Source organism: Hemitrygon akajei, chromosome 23, assembly GCF_048418815.1.
Source record: "Hemitrygon akajei chromosome 23, sHemAka1.3, whole genome shotgun sequence".
Taxonomy (NCBI): Eukaryota; Metazoa; Chordata; class Chondrichthyes; order Myliobatiformes; family Dasyatidae; genus Hemitrygon; species Hemitrygon akajei.
Genome location: NC_133146.1, coordinates 37,828,100 through 37,848,002, shown reverse-complemented (window position 1 = coordinate 37,848,002; position 19,903 = coordinate 37,828,100). Strand labels below are relative to the sequence as shown.

Below are 19,903 nucleotides of genomic sequence, written 5' to 3'. Positions count from 1 at the left end.
CCCCAGGACCTGTTTTGCCAGCTGTCAAGCCTTTTCCTATGTAGCTATCACTGACAATAAAATTATGCAAAACACTTCAGACAACTTAAAGAAATATAACTTACCTCATGATTACTTTTCTTTCCTGAAGCCCTAAAGCCCAGTCAAATGAAACCCCATTAGTGTAATAAACCCATTTTTAGCCATATTAATTAAAACTACACTTTAAACATACTGTTATTAACGTACCAAAATGCTTTAAAGCACAATTTCTTTAAAATTTTGCACATTACTTTGAACAAAAAAAAAGAAAAATAATGTTGCATGCCATTTGTGCTCCTCACCCAAACCTGGAAATGTATGAAGCACATTAAATCTCTATCAAAAATTGAGCTGAATCACCAACCCAAGGACACTTGTTGTGCTTTCTGTAATTGTATTCTCCAAAGCTTTTAAATCACTGACTTGGTGGGGGGGGGGGGGGGGGGGGGAGGGGTAGCAGGGGTAAGAATTTCTTCTTTACTAAAATGCACCATAAAATAGTTAAATAGTTTAGAGTCACTAATATATTACTATAGGTATAACTGGGATAAATAATGAAAATTAAACTGGAATGAATCAAGTATCTTACTTTCAGGGAAAACTAGCTAATATAACAGAATCACATTTTTTCCCTTTTGTTTTTACACACAGACACAGCATCATTGGTGTAATGAAAGCCAAAAAAAAGCACTTGTCTTTTGTACAAAGCTAGCCTAATTGCAACTTTCTACAACTGTATATGCAGTTAAATGGGAAATCTGTTGTCCGTGACAACTCTATTCTTTGCTGCTGCGTATACAGAAGCAATGAATCAGTGATTATACAGAATTTTCACACTATTCCTAGTGGAAAGATTGCTGAAAACATTAAACCTTGCAGAATGAGATGGAAGCAAGCCTTTAAAGTCTATCATAATTATGACTAATCCACTTAATTGGGCTGACTGTGGACTGCCATTCCTTCTACACTACACTAATAACAATATTCAGTTTTAATTTCTTTTAAAACTGTTTGCTTATATTTTATCTTGTACCTTAATCCCACGTGAATGTCCCAATCTTTATTTCGCTTTCTGTAAGAGAGTAAAAAATTAATTAACAACCTGTGGGTTTTATTTCTTGGCTTGCCAATTGTGAAGATTTATCATTGTGATTGGCTGTTGAAACTTATCGAATATTGAAAGACCTAGATAGAGTGGATGTGGAAAGGATGTTTCCTATAGTGGGGGGGGGGGGGGGGGGAGTCATTTTTTTTGAACTGCAGTCATTCTGAAGAGTGAATTCTAGAATTTAGCCCAGCAACTATGAAGAATGGCAATATAATGCCACATCAGGAAAGTCTGGTAGAAACAAGGGAAACTAGAGGTGCTGATTTTTCTATTCAACAAAACTTTTGTTCTCTGGGTGGGACAGGCAATGGATTAGTGAGGTGCTGTCAGAACAAGTCCAGTGCTTTTTGCAGTTGGAACATATCACATCAGTTAAAGGGAATGAACTTGTGGTGGAAGATGGAAGAAAAACAAATCAAGTGGACAATCAAATTTCAAGTGCAACTAGAGCTGCATTAATTGTAGTTAATGGACATATTGCATCAACTTCTGACTCATGACTTAGTGGAAGGCTGCACTGCAGCCAATGTATTTGTGTAATTAGTCTAACTACAGCTTCCAAGGATATAGGAGGAGATGTTAGGTTTGATCCTCATCAACTGTTCAACAAATATGTGCACTAATGTTACTTGTTGCTCATCAGTACATGACTAGGCCTTGTTGTATGTAGATGCAAATTACTTTATTTTCTGACTCATGACATACTGTTGTATTGTGCAATTATTTTTCACACTGGCTCACTCTACAGCTTCCAAAGTGCAAATCCAATAGAATCCTTACACGACCAAACCGCTTGGTGACTGACGGACACTGAAATCCCTCATCCAGTGATATCCTGTGCCCTTGTGCTTCTTCCAAGCATTGTTCAATATAAGCCAGGTAATGAGAAAAGGTCCTTGCCTACAGTTGCCCAGATACCATCAGATCATGCGATGTAGAGCCTTGCAGGGGACCTGTCTGCTTGTACACTGGCAGCCACCTCTGATAGGCTGTCCTGTCAATGAACAGAGTAGGAAGGACTCTGGCATATTGCCTGATGACTCTCTGACAACCATAATTGAAAAATCCCAGAGATGAATTCAATTCAGTGGGAACTTTCCTATCCAAATCTGGTGCCCAAGTTAATGCCAAATAGACTATTTGGTTTTTTTGTCAGTACTTCAAAGTAAAGCTTGATAATCTGAGTAAACCAGAACTGTTAGTGAAACTGCTTGGATTTTCCAGGACAATGTTTCAATAGCCCACCCCCCCACCACTGAGTTGCAGATTATTAACTGGATACAAAAATACATAGCTTCTATTGTTGGATTTGAACTCAGGTGGCTGAATTACTGATGTGATAATGTAATTATTGCTTCACCACTGCACTCATATGTGGCTTTTGTGCCTCAGTAACCCGGAGAGCTATGCTGGCTGCAATCAGGGCTTTATAGTAGGGTCATCTAGGCCAAACACAAAGAGTAGAGGCCAGATTAAGAGTGGTCTATCGGTCCTGCAGGTTTGAGGTTCAGCTCAGGGCTAACAACCCTGACTGGCCAAACAAAACTGCCTCGGAAACAGTAATGAAAATGCTGCCCTAGACGCCAGCAGGCGTAACAGGCAGTAAGTACTGCACTTGCAAGTCATCACATTTGATGTGCAAGGCAGGAAAACATATGGCCCAGAGTTTTTCAGATGATTTCTTACTACAGACATAATCTTATAGGACAGCCCTGCTCCAAATACTCTTTGTAACTCATTTCTGTACTACTTCAAATTACCAAAATGTTTTAATTCTGAGCAATTGCTTCCCCAAAAATACAAGCTGTGCAAAGCATTGGAGGAAATATCACATACAGAACCTCATGCTTTAAACATTAAATAAGCCACCAGTGTTGTGGCAAGGAGCCCCATATCAAATGCTTCAATGACCAATCTTTTCATTTAAAAGCATTCAGAAAGCAGACATTTAAGATCACTCAAAACATTGGGAACCTCTTCCTTTACCTTCACACATCAGAAGTTATAACTCAACAGGTACAATGGTGGTGGTACAGGAGGCAAATTACCAGGCTGGTAATCCAGAACTTCCCTGCACCTGCCAATGTCTCTGAATTTGCATCCCACCCTGACAATCAACATTCAGTTAATAATCTACATATTTTGCAGCAACCTATAGGCACAAATGTTTTGTGCACGAGCACAATGCACGACAATGGTCCATCACAAAGCAGCTCATGGAACCGCACTGCAAGTTAAAGGATTTGAGTCTTATGCAGTACATTTGCTTCGGTTCTTAAACACATTGTGTGTAGTGTGGAGTGTACCTGTAGTCAAGCAGATACATGAAATCATCAACTGGGCTAATTCAATGGTGTCTTTCACATCTCAAAGACTGGGGTACAATGGAATAAAAGCTACTGCTACAAAACCATGGCAAAACCTCTTCTGAAGTGTTAAGAACTGTTTGAGCACTAAACCCTTTGAAGAATATTTGGCCTTGGAGGGGAGAAGTACTGTTGCCAGAATTATACTAAAAAACTATGAGTTAAATTACAAGGTGAAAGAATCAGATTAATACAGCACAGAAACAGGCCCTCAACACAACTGGCCCATGTGGACTGCAGCATCTACTATTTGAATCCCAGTTTCCCATGTTCAGCCTACAACCTTCTGAGCCCCTCCTTTCCAAATGCCCATATTAAATGTTGCAATCATATCCACCTTGACCATTTCCTCTGGCAGCTGATTCCAGGTATTCACTACCCCCTGTGCAGAGAAATTAACTCTTGGATCTCTTATATCTCTCCATCTTGTATCTGTGCCCTCTATATCTGGACTCCCCAACTCTGGGAAAAGACTATGACTGTATTTTTCAAGATTTTATAAAATTTCATGAGATCCCCTCCCATTCCACTATGCTTCAAGGAATAACAATCCAGTGTGGCCAACCTCTCCCTATAATTTAGGCCCTGCAGTCCACGCAGCATCTTTGTAAATCTCTTCTGCTCCCTCTCCAGTTGACTATGTCTCCTATAACAAAGTGAGCAAAACTGTACATAATACTCCAACTGCGGTCTCACAGATGAATTAAGTAACTGCGCATAATATCCCTACTCAACTTGATGCACTAATGAAGCCCAGCACGTTAAATTCCTACTTCACCATCCTGCTAACTTGCACATCCATCTTCAATGACTATACATCTATTCTCCTGAGTCCCTCTCAGTGCCCTGCCATTCACAATATAGGTCCCAAGCTGGTTTGAATGTCTAAAATATCTCACACTTATCCACACTGAAACACATTTGACATTCCTCAGCCCATCCTTTTAATCATGATCTCTTTGTAATTCGTTGTAACCTACTGCATTCCCAACAGTAATTTAGAATCAGAAGTAAACTTGCTGATCATTTCACACAAGTCATTTATGTCAATATTGAGTAGCAGAGGTCCTAAAATGACCCCTGGGACACCCTTCTAGTCACAGGCCTCTAGTCAGAGAATCGCACTTCAACCAGCACCATCTATTTCCTATCGAGTCCATTCTGTTTCCTTCTCACTAGCCTCCCCACCCCCACCAAACTCCATGCAATCTAACCTTCCAGAATAGCCAGCCATGCTGTATTTTGTCAGACTTGCTAAAGTTGATATAGCTTGACCTTCAACTATCCTATTTGCTTATCCCTTTAGAAAACTTCCAAAATATATTAAACATGATCTCCCATCAAAAAAAAACCCATGCCGACTATCTGAGTAGACCTTGTCATTAAGAATTCCCTCTAGCAATTCAACTACAACTGAAGTCAGGCTCACCAGCCTGCAATTCCATGGCCTGTCTTGCTACTCTTCTTGAACAATGGAACAACATTAGCCACCCTCCCGTTTTCTGGAACTTCACCAGTGGCTAATGGTGAAGCAAGTACCTCTAAAAGGGTCTCCACAATTTCTTCCCTGAGGTCCAGGGGTGTACTTGACAGGCCTTGGGGATTGACCCACCTTAATGTGCTTCAAGGCTGCAAATATGACCTTCCTGGTGATAGCCACACACTCTAAGACCTTATTATGTATTAATACAGACTCTGCTCCTCAATTCCTGTTCAGTATTGGGTGGTCTATAACATGGCCCTTTGAAAGTGACAATCCTCTTATTTCTAAGATCTACTAGAATGGCCTTGTTAAATGATCCCTCAAGAATAACATCAAGTAGCACAGCGTGCAGCTAATAGTGCTACTGCCCCACAGCACCAGAGACCTGGCTGCAATTCAGTGTTTGAGTGCTGCCTATATGCAGCTTACATATTCTTCCTATGACCATGTAGGTTGTTCCAAGTGGGGATAGAGTCAGAGGGAAGTACAGCACAGAAATAGGCCCTTTGGCCCATCTAGTCTATGCCAAAGCCATATCAGCTGCTTACTCCCATCAACCCGCACTGAGACCATAACCCGTTGAAATTGAGCTCGCATTCAGCACTTGTGCTGGCAGCTCTCATGAAATATGCTTTATACTCACAGATGAGTTAGAATTCCCTCTCCCACCAACACTCCCACATGAACTGGTTTAATTTTATTTGTCATGTTTCCTTTTTGATTAAAGGTGCTATGCTTCAACTTATTAGACCACAAAAAAAAATTAAACTGTATTACACAGCTTAATGACAGCTACTCCTGCCTTTTCGTCAGCTACGTGAGACAGTCCTTGTTCCAAACCTACACTGTTGACGCTCCCCAACTCTATGTTGTATTAATGACGGCATTGGTTCTGCTTCCTACACCCATGCTGAGCATATCGATTTCATTAACTTCCACCCTGCCCTCAAATTTACTTGGACTGTTGATATTCTCCCTTTCTCCATCTCTGAAACAGACCGTCCTCATTTATCTTTCATAAACCGACCGACTCTCACAGCTATCTGGACTATACCTTTTCTTGGTTCCTCTGTCTTTGCCACATATATTCTCAGGATGAGGCTTTCCACTACAAAACATCAGAGCTGTACTCATTCTTCAAGGGATGAATTTCCATTCCACTACCAATGCTGGCCGCACTTGTGTTTCCTGCACATCGACCCTCACCCATCCTCCCACCTCCATAACAGGGATGTCTTTAGCTACCATCTCATGAGTCTCCACAATTTTTATAATTTTTCCACAAGTTCCATTATCTACAATGGGATCCCACTACAAAGCACATCTTTCCCTCATCTTTCCCACTCCCTTGTCCACTCGTCTCTCCCAACTGACCTCCCTCTCTCACCACCATTAAGGGCCCCAAACAGTCCCTCTGAGTGAGATTGTCTGGGTCATCTATTATATCCAGTGCTCTCAGAGCTGTCTCCTCTACATTGAAGAGACCCGAGATTGATTAGTGGACTGCTTCATTCCATCCACCAGCAGTCACCCATTTCAATTTGACTTCACATTCCCATTCTGGCACGTCGATTATGGCCTCCTATATTACCACAAGGCCACATTCCGGTTGGAGCAGCAACACTTCATATTCCAACTGGGTAGCCTCCTACCTGATGGCATTAACATTCCTTTCTCTAGCTTCCAGAAATGTTCCCCTCCTCCTCTTACCCCCACTCCATTCTGTCCCCTCCTCAAACCCCTTCTCCTCACTCAGCCCCCCGTGTCCCTTCTCCCTCACCCCCCCCCCCCATGGTCCACTCTCCTCTCCCATCAGATTACTTCTTCAGCTTTTTATTTCTTCCACCTATCATCTTTCAGCTTCTTACTTCATTCCTCCTGTTCCACCCACCCACTTTACCCTCACCTGGTTTCACCTATCATCTACCAGCTTTTAGTCCTCTCTCTCTTCCCCTACTTTATTTTGACTCTTTCCCCCTTCCTTGCCTGTCCTGTTGAAGGGTCTCAGCCTGAAATATTGACTGTTTATTCCTCACCATAGATGCTGCCAGACCTGCTGAGTCCTCCAGCATTTTTGTGCGCGTTGCTTTTCCAAGTGGTGTTTGTACTCCAGCATTCAACAACTTAAATTTAATGCTTTAATCAGTTTATAAAAAATACCTCTTCAAGCACGCTTTTTAAAAAAGCCTGTACATGCAAAAAGGTGTTTCCTCAACATCAAATAATTTAAAAGTGAAGAATACTTCAAATTTAAATTTCTTACATTAATAGAGACAACTACTCAGCAAAAAAAAAACACGGTATTAACTTAATGCTAATTACCAAAAATCCAAGTTTTTAAAATACATTTTGTTGAGGTTGTAAATTATAATTATCACTTAACAGAGAATTAACATTGCTAAAGATTGTGTCAAGATTAACTACAACTGTCCTATATTGCTGATAATGAATACTATTATACTTTCAGATTTACGAAGGGGAAAAAGCAATACAGATAGTCTCATTTAACCAAATCACAGAAAGGCCTACCTATGCATACGTCAATTTTGCCTTTGATGGCAGCTTCATGGAGAGGCGTGTAGTTCCAGTTATCACGAGCATTAGAATCAGCACCATGACACAGCAGCAGATTAACAACTTCTGCATGACCAAATGAACAGGCATTATGAAGAGGAATAAGGCCTCCATCGTCTCTTGCATGGACATTAGCACCACTCTGAAGCAAAAATTCAACTACATCCTTCCGTCCAAAGCCTAGAGGGATTGATGTAGAACCGTAAGTTATCGCAGAAATCATACATCATCTCCAAATAACCATCTTCAGTCATGTTGAAGTTTTTCGTTTAAGTAATACCCATTTAACAGTACATCCTTCTGCTTACATTCCAAAATAAATTTCTCACCATATTGTGCAAGTAATTTCAGAAACATTTGCCAAAATTCACACATTCACAAATGTAATAATAAATGGTAGTGAATTGGGTTTCTTGCAATATTTTTAACTTCAAATTGCTATCAAAGTAAAATTAAATACCTAGATTGCAGGCATGATAAACTTGGCTAAGGGAAGCAGGAAAGCTTACAGACTACTCTCAGAAGCAGGACACTTTTCTTGTTCATTAGTAGAACCTGGGCATCATTATCACAGCAAGCACCCAAGCAGTTATTCACTATAGCCATATTTTCAAAGTAAATTTCATATCGAAGTACATATTCTTCACCATATACTACCTCAAGATTCATTTTCTTGCAGGCATTCAGAATAGAACAAAGAAATACAGTTAATTCTAGTTAATTGGGTCACACTGAGACCAGTACATTTTGGCCCAATTGAGCAGTTGTCCCAATTAGTTAAAGTGTCATGGAAATAGATAAAAGGTATATAAAGGACAAAATTGGGATGATTCACCATCAGGACATTGTATGAGGTACACAAATTGACATTTTCATCTAGGTCTGTTGATTTCGTTGTTAACCCATGTTCTCAAATGTTGCTGTGGCTCAGGAGCAGTACAATGTTGTATTAAGGTCCTGCTGCAAAAATATATCAGTGGTCAAATTACTGGTAAGGGAGTGCTGGATGATAACAATGATAATAATTACACTAGATTGATAGAGTGGTAAATGGCCTGAGTGCATGCATTGTGTAAATAGGACATCCTGTACATATACAGGCAATTTCTCATGTTATTGGATACATACCAATATACTGGATCAGCATGACTAGCTAATCTATAATCCATCAGCCATTACTGCCTGGTTTAGTGCAGCACCCTCTCACAAGAAACCAACTACAGCAAACTGTCAGCTCAGGAGAAAAGGTCACTGGCCGCAGTCTACCATCACTGCAGGACTTGTATGTGTCCAGGACAAAAAAGCAGGTAGGAAGAATTTTTTCAGACACTAACCCTGCAAAATGCCTTTTCCAAAAGCTTCCTTCTGGTATTCTCGTTAGCTACCTCTATTATCCCCATCACTGCTCTATAAATACGTTAAACCTTTATTTTTATAATGCTGTTTACATTGTAAATACATGCAGGCATTTGTGTATTTATGCACATTTTAAACCACAACCACACTTTTAACTTCTAACGTTATTTTTATATAATTCTTTCTAATTGCTGTGTTTTATACTTATATGTGTCCTGACCAACACATCACAGCAAATTCCTAATATATGGCAACGCATAACGCAAATAAAGTCAATCTTTGATCCTAGAGGCAAGTGTACATTTTCAATATTGCAGCTGGGTTGAAGTGAATCAAATTCACGTTGACTGATACTAACTCTGGTGGAGACCTCAGTTGGAAAATAATCAAGAATGGTTGGGTAGTACAAATATTGATGAAGCCCTGAGGGACTAATTGAATCAGCACAGACAGTATCTTTTCTTGACTTCATGTTTTCCCATCCATCTGTTGCACATGATCCCTTTTAGTAACTACCACTTGGAGCGTTAACAACCCTTGCAGGGACAAAGCCCCATCTTAACAATGAAGACACATAACAGTCTCTCAAGCTTGTTCCTATCATAAGGTCAGCGTATTTGGACCTCAAATCCACTTTCCTGCCTCAGTTCCGGGTTTCCCCACAACCAGAATCATCCTCGGAGCCTTTATTCACTTCACCTTTTTTTTTAAAAACTTCAATGACTATTAAGCCCAAACCTCTCAAACTTCCTTCATTTCAAGAGACAACTCAGAACTGCCTCCGATGCAAGAATGACCTCACGTAAGGAGATCAAAATGGTGCAGTGTTCCATTAACACTTGGCTTCTCTACTTTTATACTCCAGTTGCAAAGACCAACATCTCATTTGCTTTCCCAATTTCTCACCACACATGCTTACTAATTTTGTATTTCATGTAGCGACACCTTCAACTGAACACCAACATTTATTGATTATACAGTACATTTCAACAATTCACTTTTCTATTTTCCTACTAAAAAGTAGGAAATCTCATTTCCTCACATTATACTCCACCTGTCAAATTTCTGTCCACTCCTGCAACCCATCTATGTCGATTCACAAAGCATGTAGGCCATGGGTCCAGGGGACTGCCAACCTTGAGCTGAATCAGTTTACCTAGGAATTCTTCCTCATGATAATGACTGTTCTCTATTTTTACTTTGTGTTTCATAATGTGAAACCATATTCTAATCTCTGCAATTTACATACCTATTAGCCAGTTTTATCCTCTAGAGACCAACATTAACTTTCAATACTTGCTTTCCTTTCTTTAAATACTTTTAGAAGTCCTTGATATTTGTTCTTCTAGTTCCCATTAGCTTAATTCCAAACTATTTTACTCTTGAAAGTCACCCTTGGCTAGGTTCTGAAGCTTTCTGTAATCCTGTTCTGCAATTAAGCATAAAAATACAAAGTACTTCAATTTGAAACAATCCTTAACATCCTTAGTTATAGATGTCCCATCCTCCTTCTTTTCAATCCTTTACTATTTTTCAATGGAATACACATTTTCTACTGGCATGGCAGCGAAACACATTACAGTGCCAGTGACTGAAAGATCAAGATTCAATTCCCACCATTGTCTGCAAGGACCTCCTCCCCATGACCTCATGATTCTTCTCACTTTCCAAAGACATACAAATAAGTTGTGGGCATGCTACACTGGTGCTAGAAACGTGGTGACACTTGCAGGCTGCCCTCAGACTGTGTTGGTCCCTGGTGCATTTCACTGTGCGCTTCAGTGGACACATGACAAATTAAGATAATTTTTATTTTGACAAGAATTATGAAATGGCTTTTAAAATGTCTGTGACTGCTGATGTACTACCTCTTATCTAGTTTCCTAGACAACTCTAAGCCAACTAGGCTCAAGCTGCAGGCTTGCCTGCTGCTACATTGTAGGAGAGGAGCCAGAGACAGAGTAGCGAGGCACCCTTGCTCGGTTGGAGGCTGCATCTCCTGTTGGTGCTGCTCTCCAGCGTTCGAGCGGTGAAATAACAGGCTGGATTGCAGTGGCTGTGCACTGCCGAGAACTGAGCCATCAATCTGCAGGACATGTCGCTCAGGGACTCGGGCAATGTGTTTTTTACGTGACTTTTTTGCTTGCTATTTTGATCATGTGCTGTGTATGTTTTGCACCTTGGCCCCAGAGGAATGCTGTTTCGTTTGGCTGTATTCATGTACAGTTGAATAATTAAACTGGAATTTGATTTGATTCTTTTGTAATTGTCTTTAATTAAATTGAAGTCACTAGTTTCAGGCAAGCTATGTACTGACAGCATACTAAATTACACAGATTCATATTAGAATTCACAAACTACCATTCACAGGACAGTTTTGAGCCATCAGCAAAACTGATGCACAAGCACGTAGACCTAGCCAAATGCACTGTGCAACAACAATACAGCTATCTGGTAAACAATCTGAAATACTTCCAATGTGCAAATTGTGCGAAGTGCAGGACAATTCAATGTGAGACATGACTGGGCGATAATTAGCCAGTCAACCTGATCACAGTGCCAGTACTGAAACACTTCTCCACTAATAACCTATTCCTTAATGTTCAATTTTACACCATCATAGTGTACTGGTAGAGTTGCTGCCTGACATAACGAGGTTCCTGCTTGACCTCCAGTTCTGTGTGTGGAGTTTTCTGGCATGGGTCTCCAGCATGTGCTACTTTTCTGCCCCTTGCTAAGGTTAAATGGCTGGTCACTATAAAATGCCCCAAGAATTCAAGGAGGAAAGCTGATGGAATGTGGGGAAAACAGGTTACATGGAAATTACCATGAGCCACCTTGGACTCAAGGAAAAAAATGGCTCTCTATGTCAAATGGAAACATATGGAAAATTGTGACTAATCAGAACCACTGGACTCAGACCATTTTAGAACCATGGACAAAATAGCCTAACTTCAGATAAGAGAATCGACTTCTCAGAACTAAAGTAGCATTTGACTAAATGTGACATGGAGGCCTAATAAAATTAAGGTCAGTGGGGCTGGAATCATATCTACGACAAAGAGTATTGTTAATTGGACTCTAATGCTAGCCCAAGATATCAATGTACAAACTCAAGAAATTTCTGGAACTGTTTCCAACTCCATGACATGATCTTTTCTTTATAATACCAGAAATAGGGATGGTAATTACTGATTGCAGATTAGTTTATTCAATTTACAATTCAAAATAGTGAAGGAGACTGATTGAATAGAACACTAATTACTTCCTCCAAGATCATAACCATTTTCGTTATGTACAATGACTGCCACTACAGTAGAAACATTCTGGAGATCCCTTTTTAAGGAAGAAATAGTAAGACATCTGGATAGAAGTGGTCCCATCAGACAAAGCATGGACTCGTGAAGGGAAGGTCCTGCTTGACAATCTTACTGGAGTTCTTCAAGGATATTAGTGGATGTTGTAAACTTGGATTTCCAGAAGGTATTCAATAAGGTGCAGCATGAAAGACTTACCCATAAGGATACATGGATTTGGGGGTAATATATTAGAATGGATAGAGAATTGGTTTTTCAAGAAGGCTGAGAGCTGGGGGAAAAAAATGTTTCTCTGGTCGGCAGTCAGTAGTGAGCAGAGTGCTGTCGGAGTCTGTGCTGGGCCCACAACTATTCATGTTATATATAATGATTTGGAAGAACAGAACCATAGTGTATCTGCTGATGAGACTAAGTTAGGTGGAAAAGCGAATCGTTTAGGGAATGCAGAGAGTTTGTAGAAAGGTATAGATAGGTTAAGCGAGTGGGCAAGGGTTTGGCAGAGTGTTGGTAATTGATGTCATCCACTTTGGAAGGAAAAAAATTAAAGATCATATTATTATTTCAATGCTGAAAGATTGCAGCATGCTGTTGCCTCAGAGGGACCAGGAAGTCTTTATACATGAATCGCAAAAGGTTGGTTTGCTGGTGCAACTCGTTATCACGAAGGCAAATGGAATGTTGGCGTTCATTGCTCAAGGAACTGAACTTCAGAACAGGGAGGTTATAGTGGTATAGGGTGGTACAGGGTGCTGCGGAAGCCACACCTAGAATTCCGTGTGCCCTTCTAGTCTCCTTGCTCATGGAAAAATATACTGGCTTTAGAGGTGGTGCAGAAGAGGTTCACCAGGTTGATGAAGTTGTAGCCTATAAGGAGAGATTGAGTTGGCTTAGATTATCTCGCTGGAATTCAGAAGAACGGGAGGGGATCTTATAGAAACTGATAAAATTACCGTTAAGACAGAGGCAGGGAAGTTGTTTTCCCCAGTGCCAAGTGAGAGTTGAACTAAGGAATGTAGCCTCAAAATTTGGGGGAATATACTTGCATGGAGAGGAGGATAAACTGCTTTTCCCAGATAGCAGCAAATGTGTGGGAAGAGAAGTTACTTCATTAAATAGACTTAACACTGTTAGATAGATTTTTACGTAGCAGGGGAATTAAGGACTATGGAGAAATGCAGGTAGGTAGAGCTGAGTCTGTGGGCAGGTCAGCCATGATTGTAATAAGTGGTGGAGCAGGTTCGACGGGCCACATGCTCCTATTTCTTATGTTAATCAGAAATAGCCGAGTCAACATATAATGGCCAAATTGAACCAATCCAAGCCTACATCTTGCAGTCATCACCCACACAACCCTGACAGTTAGATTAAGTATTTTGGCAAAAGCACCTCTCACAATGCACTGACAGTGTCGTTACTGCACTCATTCCTCAGAAGTCACAAAAAAGTGACACTTGGGATCTTGACAGCTCATTCTTACAAGGCTTTTTCAGTTTCCAAATATCACGGTAGCGGATCAGTTACTGTTCTTCTTCTCCGAGTCTTCTGTCCATTGCCGTTTCTTTAGCACTTTTTTTTTTTGAAGGCCGAGTTGCTAGCTCCACACTCAACTCAGTACAGATGGAAAGCATACAAGGATTCAAACCTGGGCAAGGAGCTGGCTGGAGTAAACCCCAGGACCATTCGCCTCAAAGTCCGGTGTGTATGCCACTACACCGCTGACTGGCACTGGATCGTTAGCATAATGCCAGTGACTTGGCATTAATTCCACTGTCTGTAAGGAGTGTGTACGTTCTCTCCATGACCACGTGGGCTTCCTCTGGCTGCTCCAGTTATCTCGCATATTCCCAAGACATAAAAGTTAGTGGGTTAATTGGTTACATGGGTATAATTGGCAGTGGGTGGTGCAGGCTTGTTGGGCCAGAAGAGTGGGTTCCCATGCTAAATCTCTAGATAAATCATCAGAAACAGTATATGATTAAAAATCTTGACACTTAGGTGAACATACAGAAAATTAGTAACTCGGGTGGCCAGGAGTTCAAGGAAATTCTAGTGAAGATTTTTTTTGAACAAGTGAGAGTAAACTGTCCTTGGCAAAGGTTAGATGATCAATCAGTACAATATCAACAAAGTAAAGAACTAGAACAATTGTGTGGCAAGCTATTTACTTAGAAACATAGGCAATTTTCAACAATATTGGAAAGCTGAGGTTTGCAGGAAAGAACAGATATTTAATAACAAATATAATGTGAATATGACCTGCTCAACATCTGTTTTTATAACATCTGTTCTGAGTAGCTTCCAACCTGATAGCATGAACATCAATTTCTCCTTCCTGTAATGCCCCCCTCATTTTCCATTCTGGCCTCTCTTCTTTTACTCACTTGCCTATCACCTTGCCCTGGAGCTCCTCCTCCTTCCCTTTCTCCCATAGTCCACTCTCCTATCAAGATTCCTTCTTCTCCAGTCCCTTGCCTTTTCTACCTATCAACTCCTATCCAAGTACTTCAAACCCACCCCTACTCACCTGCCTCCACTTACCACCTTCTAGCTTGTCCTCCTTCCCCCAAAACCTTTTCATTCTGGCATTTTCCTCCTTCCTTTCCAAACGTGATGAAGGGTCTCAGTCCAAAACATCAGCAGTTTATTCATTTTCATCGACCCTGCCTGACCTGCTGAGTTTCTCCAGTATTTTGTGTATTGCTCCTTCCAGCTCTGTAAACTGCACTTTCAGTGTAGATTTCATAGAAAACAGACACCAGACTGCTATTTTTGCATTTCTCACTATTTTTGCTTCTTTTCAATCCTGTTGTTCCAATACCATTTACTCTTTTTCCAAGACCCTACAACTTCCACAGCCATCCTAAACTTGGAACCGACTCCACAACTTGGTGATTTACTTCATATTCCCTGCAATTTGTCATTCATATAATCCCTCTTCCCTTTTATTGACATCCAACCAAGTTGCAAACTGATAACCAACAAACCCTGCCCCGGATCTGCAGCTCTCCTGCCTTTCCATTTCCAGACAAGTTTAAACCAAATTGAGAAAATAACACTGCCCCTTTGACGTACAAAATTATATTTGTTGCTCAAGTGCTCTCCACAACAAAAACTAATTTTAAATCATGACTTTTATGATTAAAAGTTTTTCAATTTTCATTCAGGAATTAATCTACTTCATATGACCTATTTAAGCATGAAGGCTAATTGGGTTGGTGATCCTTTAAACATTATTACACAAATGATTCAAAAGATATACCCGGTACTACATAGGAGCTGATATTTGCAATCTGGTATTAGAGACTACTATCCATTTAAATAACAACATCTACAGATTTAATCCATAAGTAATTTGTAGAATGGTAGTCTTTTTCTATTGAAAAATGCTGAGGGTAGCAAATCTAACTGTGATTGAATCGGGTAAATCTGCCAGTATGAAATTTTCTCTAGCTAGCAAGTTTCAATTAATCAACATCGATTTAAAAGGACTATTTCATTAAAATGTCATGCAAACTAATCACGGTGAATAGCTATCCATAACTTTTGAGTTCCAGGAGGGAAGAGACTTTGATAGTGGCAGAGGTTCAATTGCAAATGTGCAAAACTCTATTGTTAATACAACAAGCTTTCGGCAACTTTTACTGACTGCTATAGGACTGGCTAAGAGTCAGTTCATTATAGTCAACTGCCTTATCTCTCTTCAATTTCTAGACATACAGCTACCATCCAAATACAAAAGGCTGAAAATAAATCAGACACACTTTAATCAACTTTTCCTTGTTAATAACAGCTCTGGTTTCACCCATTCAGAGGTAACCGTCTGGTGGCTTAATCTCAATGACCTCTTGAATGCTTACTCAGCAAATCACATTTTTTTTGCTGAATAAAATGATTGACTGTTCATTAGTGGATTGTTATGTCTATTATGTTGGCCTTCACTAAAATGTTTGTACTAAAATAATTGGTTCATATTGTAAAATGCTGATCCTATTCTGTGCAGACTGTAATTCTGAAGAAAAGCATATTTTTTGTAAATAATGTAAATGCCAAGTTCAATGTGTGTCTGATACTATTCATTTATGACCAAACAGTACATTCACATGATAAATAGAGGCTCAAGGATAAGAAATTTAAACATTGTTTCAAGAAATTCCCTTTTCTTGATCACTTCAGTTTTTCCACTGGCTCGACTTGGTGTATGAGTTAATTGTTAATCTTTTCTGTTTTTTAGTATCTCATTAAGGTCTTATACCATTTAAAAATAAACTAGCAAAACATACCCTTTCTATACTGGTTCCCTGATCAACTACAGAAGTGTTCAGTAACTCTTGTTAATTATAGGCTACAAGTTCCAGAAGACACTCCATTCCCCTTTCCTGCTCTATTTTTCCCTAGGTTTTTTTTTCCTCCTATAGTAGAATGACCTGCACAGCTTTTTCAATTTAAAGTTCTTCAATCAAGAGATTTGGCAGATTAACAAGTCAGGGCAAGTGCATTTTTTAAACCCTATATATGAAACTAAATGGTTCCAGAGATTTGCCACTATTCCATTCCATTAGTTCCCATATTTCCTTATGGCCCATTTCCTCTAGGACACTGGCTGGTGTAACTGTCCTACAATTTCAGGGGCCCAAACTTGATCCCAATTTTGGGCCGGGGAGGGGTACGGAGGAAACTGAAGGCAAGAGAGGAAAATGAGACTGCTGGTAATCTGAGAGTCATTATAGGCTCAATTAATTGAATGGCCCATGTGCTGTTGTGAGCAAATATTCAAGTCTGAGTCATTTCAGCATGCTCCCATTCCCAGTTTCTTAGTAACCTGTCCTAGAATATTGCCCATTATCACCGCAATGATTGTCCCTCCAATCACCTACACTTGGGTGGGGTGGGGGGGGGGGGGGGGGGGAGAATGGAATGATAATATACAGTAACCAGCCCTCAACAATCTGCATGACTTTTAGAAGAGGAAGATTACTTCCATTTGAGATTAAACTTCTCAAGAACATTTCATTATAGATTTCATACACAATGAAGGTACTGCTATAACATTTATAAAGAAACAATAGCACCCAAACCTCCCAGAGGACCACATCCTTGTCATGGTTTGAGGCTCGTGACCCTCAACAACCCAGAGAGCTCTGGTGACTGGAATCAGGGCTTTACGCTTTGGGTTTTGGCAGGGTCACCCATGTCAAACAGGTCAAATGGTAAAGGTCAGACTAAAACTGGTCCACCGGTTCTCTATGTTGGGGAGTTCAGCCCAGGAATAACAATCCTGACTGGTGAAAACAAAACTGCTTTATAAACACCAATGAAGAACTTCTACATCTGTGTGCGAGGGTATTCCCGAGTCTCCACCCGGAACCTGCAGGGCCGACAGCAGTGAAAAACGAGCTCCTGATACGATGAAGGAAGCCCTGAACACCACAGTGATGCCCTAAATACCAGTGGCGTATTGGACAGCAGTAGCAGTAATAGCACCCGGAGGAGTTGATCTTAAATTTCTTCCAAAATCTGAAAGCAGTCATATGTGGAATATGCTGTCAGAAATTTTAAGAGCAAATCTTAAATTCAGAACCTGAACCAAAAAGTATATTTTATGTCAAAGATGTCACACTGATCTGCACTTTGAATTGTCATTGACCAGAACCCAGCACAGAAGCTTTGTTTGAAATGCTGAGCAAGGCCCTAAGCACAAATAGCTTGTCGTCCATAAAAATGAACGCTAATAGATGTTTTTGTTTTCCTTTATACGTTTTTTTTAAAGTTCACTTCAAGTTTAGTTGCCTTTAAAGTATTTCTGAATGTCAACAAACAAATTAAAACCAAAGCTTCAGAAAATGAAACCCCACCCTTCTTTCAGAGACCGTCAGTGCATTCTGGGGAATTCCTTCTGTAGTGAATGTCTCGTGTTCAAAAGCATTACAAATTAAACACTTTTAAGTGCTCAAAAGTAACAGCGAAACCCACTAAAATGAACAAAAAATTTGATCTTTTAAATGGCCTACATGCAAATAAATGGAACCGATAGTTTAGTGCCCAGTACATGCGCAATGGGCACCTTTCCCAGCGTAACGACGAGTTTACATGAAGTCAGGACTCCGCGCAGTGAACTCAGCAGCTCTGAGCTACAAGAAAAGTCGAAACATTGACGTTTGTCTCGCTCGTACGACATCCATTGAAGTTCACAGAGACAATTGTTAACACTACCTCTAGAAACCACCTGTTTTATAAATGGAAGATCCAGGTAACAAGTTACAGAAACATCGACACCTTATGCATATTGCCCTTTTAAGCTCCCGCCTACCCGAAACATTTCCCAGGCAACATGGAAAAGACTGCAACTGGTGCAGTGAGCTCACTAGATCATGTCGATATAGAATCAGCCGCATAGACTGACACCCTATTTAAACAAATACTGGGTTTTTTCCCCAAAATCAAAGTTACAGTATTCTTGTTGCATTGGCAAGGCACAGCAGGTGCATTCCTTCCTTCCAAAACACCCTGCCCTTTCTTGCAACATTGCACATCGCCACGAATCTTTGCCGAAGCACTCCACAACATGCCTCTTATCTCGAAAAACTCCAAGCAGAAAGAGCCCATCTCTGTAGCAGTAAATGCCAACCCGCACATATTAAAGCGAAATAAAAAGCGTTCCCTTTCAGCAGCTGTAACTAGTGGGCACAGGGACAGTGCAATTCTTGCCGGGCGTGCCCAGCAGGAAGAATTCAATTTACGAAGGAAATCAGCGCGGTAGGGAAGGGGAAGCGGACAGTGTTTGGGAACGGCACGGGGGAGGGGGGACGGCGGCCGCGTTTGTTTTCCTTTTACCTGCGGCGAAGTGCAACGGGGTGGATTTGCGACCCGCCGTGTCTCTAGCGTTGACGTTGTCCGCCTTCAGCAGCTTCTTCACCCGGGCCACGTCCCCGTTGCGGCAGCCCTCGAACAGCTCCCTGGCCGGGTCTGGGTGCGCAGGCGGGGGGACTGGCGAGTGCTCGCCCGCGCTCGAGCCTGCCGCCCCGGGACACCGTCGAGACGCCATCGGCGACAGCGCGAGGCGCCCGGCCCCCCTCGGATACCCCGTCGCGAGGCGAGGCGAGACGGGTCGAGCTCGTGCACGCGCCCCACGCCCCAGCCTCCGAACAAAGCCAGCCAGCCCCGGGCACCACGTGACCCGGGCGCGTGGACGCGCGTGCGCTGGACCTGCTGCTGTCCAACGTGGGTTTACACCGAGCTCGCCTCGGATCGACAGCGCGTAGCCGCCGAGACCCCGGCGTGTTTCCGCTCGGGGGCACCACTTATTGTGTGCATGTAGAATATTTGGGGGTGTTTTATTAAAATAGAGCAAATCATTACGTAGTGCATCTAGGTAGTACAAGGTAACAAAAAAAACAGCGGTACACAGCAACAAAGTGCCATGCACGCAGACAATGGTGTGCAAGGTCATACGAAGTAGATTATGAGGTTAAGTTCATCTTACCCACCAGGGAACCATTCGATAGTGTTATAGCAATAGTTGCAAGCTGTCCTTGACCCTTTTTCGTGCTTTCAGACTTGAGCCTGATGGAAGAGAGGAGATGAGAGAATGTCTAGAATAGGTGGGGACTTGGATTATGCTGGTAACTTTACTAAGGCTGCGAGAAGAGTAGACAGTCCACGGAGGGAAGTCTGGATTCTA

At 41.2% G+C, this 19,903-nt stretch overlaps 1 protein-coding gene across 8 annotated transcripts in view; it reads right to left on the bottom strand.

Moving 5' to 3' along the window:
- LOC140715363 (poly [ADP-ribose] polymerase tankyrase-2) overlaps positions 1-19,391 on the bottom strand; it is a 62,649-nt gene extending 43,258 nt beyond the window's left edge. The window contains exons 1-3 of one of the 8 annotated variants that reach the window (XM_073027441.1): positions 19,057-19,187; positions 1,055-1,093; positions 105-132 (exon numbers count right to left, since the gene is read on the bottom strand). Coding sequence is in view for 4 of the 8 variants with exons in the window: in XM_073027432.1 (XP_072883533.1) it covers positions 7,508-7,732; positions 19,057-19,267 (436 nt within the window). In the remaining 4 variants the exon portion in view is untranslated. Of the gene's footprint in view, positions 1-104; positions 133-1,054; positions 1,094-7,507; positions 7,733-19,056 lie in introns of those variants that run through there. The other 7 variants (XM_073027439.1, XM_073027432.1, XM_073027433.1 and 4 more) reach the window with 7 other exon arrangements.
- Positions 19,392-19,903: the final 512 nt, after the last annotated feature.